Source organism: Oncorhynchus clarkii, chromosome 19, assembly GCF_045791955.1.
Source record: "Oncorhynchus clarkii lewisi isolate Uvic-CL-2024 chromosome 19, UVic_Ocla_1.0, whole genome shotgun sequence".
NCBI lineage: Eukaryota > Metazoa > Chordata > Actinopteri > Salmoniformes > Salmonidae > Oncorhynchus > Oncorhynchus clarkii.
Window position 1 is genome coordinate 45,341,226 of NC_092165.1, and position 14,696 is coordinate 45,355,921.

The 14,696-nt window shown below is 44.2% G+C and overlaps 1 protein-coding gene across 1 annotated transcript in view; it reads left to right on the forward strand.

Annotated features, from left to right (window-relative positions):
* LOC139374292 (fibronectin type III domain-containing protein 5b-like) overlaps positions 1-13,978 on the forward strand; it is a 35,431-nt gene extending 21,453 nt beyond the window's left edge. Inside the window, exons 2-6 of the mRNA XM_071115327.1 lie at positions 1,061-1,176; positions 2,724-2,925; positions 12,483-12,566; positions 12,965-13,098; positions 13,665-13,978. Coding sequence (XP_070971428.1) covers positions 1,061-1,176; positions 2,724-2,925; positions 12,483-12,566; positions 12,965-13,098; positions 13,665-13,724 — 596 coding nt within the window. The 3' untranslated portion in view covers positions 13,725-13,978. The remainder of the gene's footprint in view (positions 1-1,060; positions 1,177-2,723; positions 2,926-12,482; positions 12,567-12,964; positions 13,099-13,664) is intronic.
* The last annotated feature ends 718 nt before the right edge of the window (positions 13,979-14,696 follow it).

Consider the following 14,696-nt stretch of genomic DNA (forward strand, 5'->3'; position numbering starts at 1 on the left):
ATGCACACGATAACCCGATTATTGTGGATAGTCAGATTAATATAATAATTAATTTAAAACTTTTACATGCTTTGCAAGAAGAACGAGTTCCCTAATAATCCTGTTTACACATCTGAAGTCAGGCTACCTGATGGGACTTAAATAAACTCAACAATCAAAACAAACGTTCTACCACGGTGACTTTTTTGAGAAGCCTGTCTGATTCTGTGTTCAAACAGTTTGTATGTAAAAACTGTTTCTAGAGTGCATACTTTCAGTTTTTTCGAACTCACCATTCGCCTATAAGAGGGAGGCTTGTGTTACCGCTGCTGGCACAAATACACCCTGGAATGTTGATTAAGCTCTTTACATGTCCTAATAATTCTAAAGATTGCTCAGAAAACCAGGTGTAGATATAATCTGTAGGGGCGGCGCAGAATAGATTTTACCATGTCTCTCCTCAGGTAATAGCTGAGGACACACACACAACAAAAATGAATTACACAGCAACAAATCATTACTTGTATGTATCATATAAGCCCTAATTAAACTGCCAAGGTAAGCAGCATGTACAACGTATCATTTCACCGAATAACAAAAAGTGATCCAACTCTATACAGTACCCCATTTTGAGTTGAGAGTAATTTAACTGAATATTCAACTGATGCTAAATGTGAACCTATTCAAAATTCTACCCTTAATTGCAAGGCTATTCAAAATCCAACCCCTTAATAGTAGCTCCACTCTAGATTTGATTGCAGTTGTATTTCTTATGAATCATAATTATGCTGAATGGATGTGAATAATGAATCAGGCCACAGCTCTCCCTCGGTAAGTAGTAGTGAACAATTAAACCACCTCAGGAAGGCTGATGGCCAATATGTAGCCATACTGTCTAGACTAGCCAAGCTCTGAGATTTTCCGAATTGTTTGAAGTACTCTATTGAGGCAGTGTAAATAATACATGTACCCATGACTGTACCCACTCTACCCAGTACCCACTAGACAGTAAGAAAGTATACTTAATTTGCTTCATGTGTATCTCCTCTCTCTCGTTTTCTCTTCCTCTGTGTGTTTGCAGACAGCTTGTCGGCTCCTGTCAATGTGACCATCAAGGCTCTGAAGGCCAAGTCTGCCGTGGTGACATGGGACATCCCCGAGGGGGACCCCGTCATCGGCTTCGCCATCACACAGCAGGTGAGAGAGACAGAGCGCAACATGGAGGAGGATACACTCACACACACCACACACACAAACACACTCAAACACACACACACTTGCCAACAGGAGATTAATTAGTACATGTCACCAATCGTTACCCACCATCTCTCCGCTGCGTCCCCGGCCAGCCACTTGTTTTGCAGAACCGTTGTCACAGGACGTTATGTTGTCGGGACGATCCTGCCAGAGCGCCTGTCTCCTCGACGACGGCAGTGGATGATGACAGCTATGTAAAGAGGGAAAAACAATATTATTTATCTTGGCACACACAGTCCCTGCACAGCACACATCTTTGCTTTGCACATCTCTGAACACTCACTCTGTAGTTCAGCATAGTAATGCAGATGGACAGGTGTGTGGTCAATTTGACAGTCAGTGTAGATAACTTGGCCAATGAGACAGCAAAGTGTAGGTTAGGATTAGAGCAGGGGGGTCAAGCCAGATCCGACCCACGAGGGAACAAACTCAATATCCTTTAAAATGACTAAAACCAAATTGAAACTGTTTAGAAATAATAATAAAAGTTTCTTGAGTGTGTTCAGCTAGATAATTATCACCGAAATTAAAGCTAGACAATCAGGGAGCATTGAAAATTCCATTAACGATAGATAGAGATAAATATTGCTTGCAAATTTTGATGGCGAGGAAATGTAACCAATTTTGAGTTTGGCCCCCTGGACCTCGTTGAAGACCAAATGCAGCCCCCAGATGATTTCCTGGTCCCAGAAGCCCAGATGAGAGCCCTGGTCCCAGAAGCCCAGATTATTTCCTGGTCCCAGAAGCCCAGATGAGAGCTCTGGTCCCAGAAGCCCAGATGATTTCCTGGTCCCAGAAGCCCAGATGAGAGCTCTGGTCCCAGAAGCCCAGATGATTTCCTGGTTCCAGAAGCCCAGATGATTTCCTGGTCCCAGAAGCCCAGATGATTTCCTGGTCCCAGAAGCCCAGATGATTTCCTGGTCCCAGAAGCCCAGATGATTTCCTGGTCACAGAAGCCCAGATGATTTCCTGGTCCCAGAAGCCCAGATGATTTCCTGGTCCCAGAAGCCCAGATGAGAGCCCTGGTCCCATCCATCTCCTGACTGCTGCTCCCTCTCTCCACTCCTCCACATACAGCTCCACTCCACACAGTCTATTTCTGTCTACTATTACTGCACAGTACCTGCATACTTCTACTACTAAGACTTGTTTTTGTTGTTTCTTGCCGTCTTTTCAAAATATAACTCTTATTTTTTTTATATACATTTAAAAAAGGATTATTAGTTATTTAATGTCCTTGTCTATAACTGTTCTGTACTTTGTGATGTATTTGTATTATGTGGACCCCAGGAAGAGTAGCTTTTGCATGTGCAGTAGCTAATAGGGATCCTAATAAACTAAACTAAACTAAACTTATTGGGAGTGAGTGGGTGATATCTGTGAGAAGTTCACTACGGTGCAATGTTGTGTGTGAGTCTTCTCTTCAACATCAGTGGATATGTGTTACACTGCTCGCTAAACGCCCCTCTGTGATGATGTGCCAACAGAAAAAGGATGTGCGCATGCTACGCTTCATCCAGGAAGTGAACACCACCACCCGCTCCTGTGCATTATGGGACTTGGCGGAGGAGACCGACTACATTGTGCACGTGCAGTCCATCAGCATGAGTGGGCCCATGAGTCCGCACAGCGAACCCCTGCGCTTCCGCACGCCCAAGGAGGCCGAGACACAGGCCTCCAAGAGTAAAGGTAAACACCTCAACAAGCAAATACACACAGTACCTAAGGTATTTCTTCTGTTCCACAACAGAATGCTCTTAAACATCAAGCACTCTTACCACAATTCCTGAATACAACACCTTCAGGGTGCTCTTCATGATGTATTGATGTGTCTACCCCAACTGCCCACAGGCCCTGCCCTGTGCTGGCACCCCTTACCTCACCCCCCTCGCCGCCTCGCTCCTTCACTCACTACTCACCCCCCTCGCCGCCTCGTTCCTTCACTCACTACTCACCCCCTCGCTGCTTCGCTCCTTCACTCACTACTCACCACCCCGCCGCCTCGCACCTTCACTCACTACTCACCACCCCGCCGCCTCGCTCCTTCACTCACTACTCACCCCCCTCGCCGCCTCGCTCCTTCACTCACTACTCACCCCCCCGCCGCCTTGCTCCTTCATTCACCACTCACCCCCCTCGCCGCCTCGCTCCTTAACTCACTACTCACCCCCCTCGCTGCCTCGCTCCTTCACTCACTACTCACCCACCTCGCTGCCTTGCTCCTTCACTCACTACTCACCCCCTCGCCACCTCGCTCCTTCACTCACTCCTCACTCTCACTCACATGAAGCAGAGGCAAGGACAGCAAAGGGCCTGTGATTCTGGGAACACTTCTGTCACGGGCATAGGCTGTTTGCACACACGGCCGTAGGCGCGCACACATAAACACACGCGCACACACACACTAACACACATACACTTCTCGCATGTAACTTAGTAGAGACATTCTCATGATTATCAGCTAGGAGAAACTAGCAGAAAATGCTACCAACAGCTCCATCACATTGATGTCCAGTCCCCAGGGGCCCCAACCTTCCCAGAGCTACATCCATATAGGTGGATGAGAGGAGACGAGACCCTGTGCAGTGAAAGTGGTGGTAGTGTATGAGCGATGGCTGGGCTGAGATGAGATGGATCTGGCTGAGGCTGATTTGTGCGTGCCTCTGAGAAGTGTTTGTTTCCCTGTGTAAAGCCAGGCAGACACCTTGAAAAATGACTGTAGTCACACACACACACACACACACACACACACAGTTGCTTTGTTGTAATAGTTTGTTGCCGTAGTTGCAATAGCAATGTTCAGTAGTGTTGGCAGTGCAATGGTACTATTACCATTAGTAGAAGCAGGAGTCAAAGTTGATGATGATTTGTATATTCATACGCTACATATACAAACGTATATGGACACCCCTTCAAATTATTGGAATCGGCTATTTCAGCCACACCTGTTGCTGACAGGTAAAATCGAGCACACAGCCATGCAATCTCCATAGACAAACATTGACAGTAGAATGGCCTTTCTGAAGAGGTCAGTGACTTTCAACGTGGCAATGTCATAGGATGCCACCTTTCCAACAAGTCCGTTAGTCAAATTTCTGACGTGCTAGCTCTAAACCCGGTCAACTTTGAGTGCTGTTACTGTGAAGTGGAAACTTCTAGGAGCAACAACGGCTCAGCTGCAAAGTGGTAGGGCACACAAGCAAATAGGACAGGACCGCCAAGTGCTGTCCTCTGTTGCAACACTCACTACGGAGTTCCAAACAGCCTCTGGAAGCAACATTAGCACAATAACTGTTCATCAGGAGCTTCATGAAATGGGTTTCCATGGCCGAACAGCCGCACACAAGCCTATGATCACCATACGCAATGCCAAGCGTCGGCTGGAGTGGTGTAAATCTCGTACCCATTGGACTAGCAAGCAGTGAAACGCGTACTCTGGAGTGATGAATCACGCTTTACCATCTGGCAGTCCGACGGACGAATCTGGGTTTGGCGGATGTCAGGGGAACACTACATGCCCCAATGTGTGCCAAATGTAAAGTTTGGTGGAAGAGGAATAAAGGCCTGGGGCTGTTTTTAATGATTCGGGCTAGGCCCCTTAGTTCCAGTGAAAGGAAATCTTAATGCTACAGCATACAATGACATTCTAGACGATTCTGTACTTCCAACTTTGTGGCAACAGTTTGGGGAAGGTTCTTTCCTGTTTCAGCAAGACAACGTTGACAATGCATGACAATGCTGTTCACAAAGCGAGGTGGTTTGTCGAGATCGGTGTGGAAGAACTTGACTGGCCTGTACAGAGCCCTGACCTCAACCCCATTGAACACCTTTGGAATTAATTGGAACGCCGACTGCAAGCCAGGCCTAATAGCCCAACATCAGTGCTGACTTCACTAATGATCTTGTGACTGAAGGGAAGCAATGTTCTAACACCTGGTGGAAAGTCTTTCCGGAAGACTGGAGACTGTTGTAGCAGCAAAAGAGGGACCAACTCCATATTAATGCCCATGATTTTGGAATGAGATGTTCGATGAGCAGGTGTCCATAGACGTTTGGTCATGTAGCGTATATTTATTTATGTGTTGTGAAATCCAATGAGGCCATTTAGAATAGATATCCCACTCAAGGGCACAACATCCCACTCAAGGGCACCACTCTGGGACTCAACGGCCTTCTGGTTCAGCTCAGACATCCATTTCCCAGAACACTGCACCATATCACACAAACACAGAGAGATCTATGTACAAACAATCACACTTTACCATCCCACACAAATACATACACACACTTTTTTATACATACCGGTAAACACTGACTGCACCATTTAACAGACACTGCAGTAAACACTGCAATGAACATCACACACATCCATCCATTTCCCCAAGCACTACACCATCGCACATACCAACCAAGTTCGCCCACACATTGCATCCCAAAAGCACACAGTCATCATACTAAGGGAGAGATGACTTGTGCTAAATGTACCGTCCTCTCAAATGACTCTCTCGGTTTGCTTGTATTGCATAACCTCTCTGGCAGTCTCATATACACAGTGACATGTATTTATGGATCTCAAGGGAAGCCACCAAAAAAAGTGTCAAGGGAAGCCAGTTTGGATTTGGCTTTCCTCCAATCATATCACATTGAGAGCAATTGACAGAAAAACTTTAATAGTTGCATCTCATTGTGTGGTTGTCCGGTGGCTAGCTAGCTAAAATTGGTCCTTTCCTAAATTAGCCATGGATGGAGATAGGGATTTGAGCTTGTGGTTTTACTTAATTCTCCATAGTGGCCAATAATTAGAACTGCAATTCTGATCAAACCATAAATTCATACATTGTTCCCCTGGCCTGAGCGGATGGAAGTTCAGTATGTAGCTAGATGTAGAAGGCTAATGTTAACTAGATAACGTTGCCCATGAAAGGAAGTTAGGCTAGCGAGCAAGCATTTTCGCCAGGTAGCCTAGGACAGTGGTTCCCAAACTTTTTATAGTCCCGTACCCCTTCAAACACTCAACCTCCAGGTGCGTACCCCCTCTAGCACCAGGTTCAGCACAATCTCAAATGTTGTTTTCTGCCATCATTGTAAGCCTGCCACACAGACAATGTACGATACATTTATTAAACATAAGAATGAGTTTTTGTCACAACCCGGCTCGTGGGACGTGACAAAGAGCTCTTATAGGACCAGGGCACAAGAAATAATATAATAATAATCTTTACTTAACCATCTTACATATAAAACCTTATTTGTTCATCAAAAATTGGGAATAACTCATCACAGGTTAATGAGGAGGGTGCACGACTGAGTCTGGTGCACATTAAATAGTACCCGCAAAACACCAGTCTCAACTTCAACATTGAAAAGGAGACTCCGGGATGCTGGACTTATAGGCAGAGTTGCAAAGAAAAAGCCATATCTCAGACTGGCTAATAAAAATAAAAGATTAAGATGGGCAAAAGAACACAGACACTGGACAGAGGAACTCTGCCTGGAAGGCCAGCATCCCGGAGTCGCCTATTCACTGTTGACATTGAGACTGGTGTTTTGCGGGTACTATTTAATGAAACTGCAAACGGCGTCTGTTTCTCAAACTAGACACTCTAATGTACTTGTCCTCTTGCTCAGTTGTGCACCGGGGCCTCCCACTCCTCTTTCTATCCTGGTTAGAGCCAGTTTGCGCGGTTCTGTGAAGAGAGTAGCACACAGCGTTGTTTCTTGGCAATTTCTCGCATGGAATAGCCTTCATTTCTCAGAACAAGAATAGACTTACGAGTTTCAGAAGAAAGTGCTTTGTTTCTAGCCATTTTGAGCCTGTAATCGAACCCACAAATGCTGATGCTCCAGATACTCAACTAGTCTAAAGAAGAACAGTTTTATTGCTTCTTTAATCCGCACAACAATTTCCAGCTGTGCTAACGTAATTGCAAAAGGGTTTTCCAATAATCAATCAGCCTTTTAAAATCAAAAACTTGGATTAGCTAACACAACGTTCCATTGGAATATAGGGGTGATGGTTGCTGATAATGGGCCTCTGTATGCCTATGTAGATATTCCATAAAAATCAACCGTTTCCAGCTACAATAGTAATTTATTTTATTAATTTAATTTATTAACAATGTGTACACTATATTCTGATCATTTTGATGGTTTTTTAATATACAAAAAAAGTGCTTGTCTTTCAAAAACAAGGAAATGTCTAAGTGACCCCAAACTTTTGAACGGTTCTGAAGCAATTCCAGCGTTGCTTTGCTGTGTGCTTGGGATCATTGTCCTGTTGGAACGTAAATCTTCTCCCCAGTCTAAGGTCGGTTGCACTCTGAAGCAGGTTCTCTTCAAGGATTTGCCTGTAATTGGCTCCATTCATTGTCCCCTCTATCCTTACCAGTCCCTGTCTCTGAAAACCATCCCCATAGCATGAAGCTGCCACCACCATGCTTCACGGGAAAGGATGGCGTTATATGGGTGATGAGCTGTGCCAGGTTTTCTCCAGACATAGCGCTTTGCATTCAGGCCAAAATGTTCAAATTTGTCTTATCAGAACACATCATAGTTAGCCTCATGCTCTCTTTCACGTGCCTTATTGCAAACTCCAGGCGTGTTGTTGTGCCTTTTTCTCAGGAGTGGCTTCCGTCTAGCCCCTCCCCCATAAAGCTCCGATTGATGAAGTGCTGTAGAGACTGTTTTCCTTCTGGCAGGATCTCCCATCTCAGCCAAGGAACATTGTAGTTCTATCAGAGTGGTCATTGGGTTCTTGGTCACCTGCCTGACCAAGGTCCTTCTTGGCGGGGTTGCTCAATTTGGTTGGACGGCCAGCTCTAGGCAGAGCCTGGATAGTTCCATATTAGTTCAATTTCCCAATGATGGAGACCGCTGTGCTATTGGAAACTTTCAACACTCTGGACATTGTTTTATACCCTTTCCCAGATATGCAGTACCAGTCAAAAGTTTAGACACTCCTACTCATTCAAGGGTTTATCTTTATTTTTACTATTTTCTACATTGTAGAATAATAGTGAAGATATCAAAACTATGAAATAACACATATGGAATCATGTAGTAACCAAAAATGTGTTCAACAAATCAAAATATATTTTATATTTGAGATTCTTCAAAGTAGCCACCCTTTGCCTTGATGACAGCTTTGCACACTCTTGGCATTCTCTCAACCAGCTTCATGAACTAGTCACCTGGAATGCATTTCAAGTAACAAGTGTGTCTTGTTAAAAGTTCATTTGTAGAGTTTATTTCCTTCTTAATGCGTTTGAGCCAATCAGTTGTGTTGTGACAAGGTAGGGGTGGTATACAGAAGATAGCCCTATTTAGTAAAAGACCAAGCCCATATTATGGCAAGAACAGCTCAAATAAGCAAAGAGAAATGACAGTCCATCATTACTTTAAGACATGAAGGTCGGTCAATCTGGAAAATTTGAATAACAAAGTTTCTTCAAGTGCAGTCACAAAAACCATCAAGCGCTATGATGAAACTGGCACACATGAGGACCGCCACAGGAAAGGAAGACCCAGAGTTACCTCTGCTGCAGAGGATAAGTTCATTAGAGTTACCAGCCTCAGAAACTGCAGCCCAAATTAATGCTTCACAGAGTTCAAGTAACAGATACATGTCAACATCAACTGTTCAGAGGAGACTGCATGAATCAGGCCTTCATGGCCAAATTGCTGCAAAGAAGCCACTACTAAAGGACACCAATAATAAGAAGAGACTTGCTTGCGCCAAAAAACACGAGCAATGGACATTAGACTGGTGGAATTTTAGATTTTTGTTTCCAACCGCCAGGTCTTTGTGAGAAGCAGAGTAGGTGAACTGATTATCTCCGCATGTGTGGTTCCCAACGTGCTTTGCTGGTAACACTATCAGTGATTTATTTAGAATTCAAGGCTCACTTAACTAGCATGGCTACCACAACATTCTGCAGTGATACGCCATCCCATCTGGTTTGCGCTTAGTGGGACTATCATTTGTTTTTCAGCAGAACAATGACCCAAAATACACCTCCAGGCTGTGTAAGGCCCATTTGACCAAGAAGGAGAGTGATGGAGTGCTACATCAGATGACCTGGCCTCCACAATCACCTGACCTCAATCCCATTGAGATGGTTTGGGATGAGTTGGACCGCAGAGTGATGGAAAAGCAGCCAACAAGTGATCAGCGTATGTGGGAACTCCTTCAAGACTGTTGGAAAAACATTCCTCATCAAGGCAAAGGGTGGCTTCTTTGAAGAATATACAATATATTCTGATTTGTTTAATGTGACTAGGGGGCAGTATTTTCATTTTTGGAAAAATAGCGTTCCCGTAGTAAACAGGATATTTTGTCAGGACAAGATGTTAGAATATGCATATAATTGACAGCTTAGGATAGAAAACACTCTAAAGTTTCCAAAACTGTAAAAATATTGTCTGTGAGTATAACAGAACTGACATTGCAGGCGAAAGCCTGAGAAAAATCCAATCCGGAAGTGCCTCATGTTTTGAAAGTGCTGCGTTCCAATGCGTCCCTATTGAGCAGTGAATGGGCTATGAACCAGATTACCTTTTCTCCGTATTCCCCAAGGTGTCTACAGCATTGTGACGTAGTTTTACGCATTTATGTTGAAGAATACCCGTAAGTGGCTACATTGCGCAACTGGTCACCTGATGGCTCCCAGAGTGATTCTCGAGTAAAATACAGAGGTAGCCATTATTCCAATCGGTCCTACTGAAAAACCAATTGTCCCAGTGGATATATTATCGAATAGATATTTGAAAAACACCTTGAGGATTGATTATAAACAACGTTTGCCATGTTTCTGTCGATATTATGGAGCTAATTTTGAATATTTTTTGCCGTTTTCGTGACTGCAATTTCCGGGCGATTTCTCAGCCAAACGTGAAGAACAAATGGAGCTATTTCGCCTACAAAAATAATATTTTTGGAAAAAAGGAACATTGGCTATCTAACTGGGAGTCTCGTGAGTGAAGACATCCGAAGCTCATCAAAGGTAAACGATTTAATTTGATTGCTTTTCTGATATCCGTGACCAAGTTACCTGCTGCTAGCTGGACAAAATGCTATGCTAGGCTATCGATAAACTTACACAAATGTTTGTCTAGCTATATTTTTAAAATCTGAGATGACAGGGTGATTAACAAAAGGCTAAGCTGTGTCTCAATATATTTCACTTGTGATTTCCATGAATATGAATATTTTCTAGGAATATTTATGTCCATTGCGTTATGCTAATTAGTGTCAGTCAATGATTACGCTCCCTCATGCGGGATGGGGAGTCATTAGAGGTTAATACTTTTTTGGTTACTACAATATTTTTATATGTGTTATTTCATAGTTTTGATGTCTTCACTATTATTCTACAATGTAGAAAATAGAAAGAATGAAGAAAAACGATGAGAAGGTGTGTCCAAACGTTTGACTGTTACTGTATGCCTCATCACAACTCTATCTCAGAGATCTACAGACAGTTCCTTGTACTTCATGTATAGTTTCTGCTCTAACATACACTGTCAACTGTGGGACCTTATAGAGACAGGTGTTTCTTTCTAAATAAATCATGTCCAAACAAGTGAATTGGGAGCATTTGGCTGTCCAGCTTTGATTTGTTAATGCCCATCGATTGACTGAATCGCTCATTGGGAGAACATGCAGAAGGGTAGTGGAGCTACCCAGGGCCCTCAGAATGTCAGAGTCACTGCCTTCTTCTGTTTGGTCTTTAAATGGGGTGCACTCAGTATGCTGTTGTGTGGTGAACTTTAGCCAGCAATCTCCTGAAGTTGCAAACAGTCCAATATGTGATGTTGCTTTCAGTTGCTTTGTATGAGTGGACCATGAACACACACAAACATAGGCCACACATGCATGCAAACACACACACACACACACACACACACACACACACAAAACTCTGATTCTTTTTGGCGCTTTATTTGTAATAATAATGATTATTGAGTTCTGTCTAAGGCCCAGCACAATCATTCCTGGCTGCTGTGATTAACTGTCTCTCTCCAACCCCTTCAGAGTGGGGATCCCCACTGGCCCTGCCTCAACCTTATGTATTCACTTCATGCTCAGCTTCTACTGAATCATTTGACACTATTAGCCTCTCTCAGACAGAGTGATCTAATAGGGGCGTCTGCTGTGAGTTTCCCACATAGCAGCGCTCTTCATTGGGGAGCTACGCTGAACAAAAATATAAACAAAAATATAAACGCAACATGTAAACATGTAAAGTCCCATGTTTCATGAGCTGAAATAGAAGATCACAGAAATGTTCCATATGCACAAAAAGCTTATTTCTCTAAAATGTTGTGCACAAATTTGTTTACATCCCTGTTAGTGAGCATTTCTCTACCTGACAGGTGTGGCATATCAAGAAGATGACTAAATAGCACAATCATTACACAGGTGCACCCCGTGCTGGGGACAATAAAAGGCCACTCTACAATGTGCAGTTTTGTCACACAACACAATGCTACAGAAGTCTCAAGTTTTGAGTGAGCGTGCAATTGGCATGCTGACTGCAGGAATGTCCACCAGAGCTGTTGCCAGAGAATGTTGCCACATGTATGGCGTTGTGTGGGTGAGCAGGTTTGCTGATGTAAACATTGTGAACAGTGTGCCACATGGTGGAGGTGGGGTTATGGTATGGGCAGGCAGGCATAAGCTACGGACACCGAACTCAATTGCATTTTATTGATGGCAATTTGAAAGCACAAATATACTTGGACGAGATCCTGAGGCCCATTGTGGGGCCCATTTTATGTATTTGTTATCTGTGACCAACAGATGCATATCTGTAGTCACAGAGGCTGAGGCTGTACACAGGTTTTTAGGCTTGTGTCAGAATCACCTGAAATCATGAAAAACCTGGTCTGTTTGAAGCAGTGCTAATTGACAGAGAGACAGTGATAAGTGGTGCCATTCTGGGACTGGAGAGGAATAGCAAGATCAGTCTACACAATACACTGTCAGCAGACAGTTCTATCCAGCTAACAAGGAGCAGACCAACTACAGTGTATGTATAGTTACAGTAGAGAGGAGAGGGTATACATACGGGGCTCACTGAGGTTATGCCCTTCCTATTCAAATGACGACACTCCCCCATCATTAATCTGGCCTGTTGTGAGCACCAGTGGAGTTATTTAATAAGATGCCAGTTACCAACAATAACTCTGATGATGGTGTTGCCATGGTGACCAAATGATTGTGCTGCTGTATCTTGACCCTCCAGACGAGGTGACCATGGAGGAAGTGGGAGCTCAGCTGAGGGCGGGGGAGTTCATCATTATCGTGGTGGTGCTGATCATGTGGGCAGGTGAGGGGTGGAATGTTCCAAAGGTCAGAGTGCTACCTACACACTAGGGATACAACATTCCAGTAAGTTTCCCCAAATTCCCAGGTGTTCCAGAAATATTTGGAAGATTCTGGATTTCCTGCTTATTCTGTGAATCTTCCAACCAGGATTATTGGAAATCCTGGAAATTTTGTGAAATTTACCGGAATTTCACAACCCTACCACACACACACACCACAGACCATCACACATACACCCTCAAGAGTGTAGAACAAAGGAAGGGTATATTTTAAACAAATATTGTCCACAATTTGTAGTTATTTGTCCTTGTAAAATTATTTCCGTCTGCTCTTCACTTCGGTAATGTGGTTGTTATTTACGATCTGTCTGTGTGTGCCCTCTTCTCCTCTCTCTGTCAGGTGTGATTGCTCTCTTCTGCCGTCAGTATGACATCATCAAAGACAACGAGCCCAACAACAACAAGGACAAAGCCAAGACCTCATCAGAGTGCAGTACTCCGGAGCACCCAACGGGGGGGCTGTTGCGCAGTAAGGTATAACCCCCCCACCCCGAGTCCCAACCGACACCGGGCAGGTGAATCGTCCCGGCGACTTAAAACCTACCACTTCCACCAGCACCTAGCACAGTAACACACATAGTACCATCAGGGCAACTCCCACCCTATAACAGAACATGCATTGATTTACTAGCATTTTTGGCAGCACTTCGTCCTAAAAAACACAGTTAAAATGCAAACATGCATCTCTCTCAGGACATAAGCCACAACAGTGCTATAAAGCCAAAGCTTTTCAATCAATGCACAAACAGCCCATTTGCTGCTGGCATGATTGTCCCATGTCCATTTGCTCCTCTCCATCTCCCTCAACAACTGGCTAATGCCCTCTGGTCATCTCTGATCAAGCCAACTAGACCAATTCTGACACTAAAATGATAAAATACCCTCTATCTCCCTTCCAGAGAAAAAGCATCATAAGACCAAGGCATCCTCCCATTTTGTCCAGGTGCTCCGTGCTCATAGCAGAATGACCCTTTATTCAAGGCTTAGAGAGGAGCCTTCATCTTTCTCATCACTGCTGTTCCCCTTCTTCCCCTCTACAGTTCCCCAAGAACAATAACAACAACAACCGTACGCCATCTGTGAACATCATCGAGCTGTGATGACTAGGACCCTCTCTAATCCAAAGGACTGAGTGTCTTCTGAACAGAGCAACCAAAATGCCCGTTATGCCCATCTGCTTGTTAGGGTGAGGCTGGGACTGTGGGCGCGCCCCCTTGGCCGTGCCCAGCCCTTTGGCATGGGGCTTGGATGTGAACTGGGCCCCCAGGACCCCAGGGGTTAGGCCTCAAAGGAGAGGCTCTAGGTGTGATGGCAGGACTGTGGCTGTCACTGCTCTAATCACTGCCACAGGGCCAAGGAGATAAGGGCCAAATGGATTCAGCTGTAAGCTGAGAAACAGACGGGAGATATGAACATAGCCAGGGGACTGCAGAGGTAACCAGGGCCAGAGGCCATCTCTCTATTAGCTTCAGTGCAGGCTGCTGAGGGGAGGACAGCTCATAATAATGGCTAGAACATAGTTTTATTATTATGATCCGTCCTCCTCTCAGCAGCCTCCACTGCTCAGCATGTTATCAATGAACTGAAACACAGTTTCCCTCCTGTTCACCATGCTGCAACCGAGGCTGGAGCACTGAGAACCGTGTGAAAGTGAATTCCACCTGTTTCTCTCTTAAACAGTAACCTTGTTTCTTTATTTATTTGCCTCCTATCAAGCTCTTGCTGTAAGGTACATACTGTCTTTGATATAATTTATCTTGTTTGACATATTATACCTGTTATTCAAACTCAAACTACATCTCTGTATCAAAGTCTGTCTTCTCACAAAAACGTATTTGCAGGATACCAACCAAGGTTAGTTATATAGACCTCCCTATGGTTATCTAGATCTCCCTATGGTTATATAGACCTCCCTATGGTTATATAGACCTCCCTATGGTTATCTAGATCTCACTCTAGTTATATAGATCTCCCTATGGTTATCTAGATCTTACTCTAGTTATATAGATCTCCCTATGGCTATCTAGATCTCCCTATGGCTATCTAGATCTCCCTATGGCTATCTAGATCTC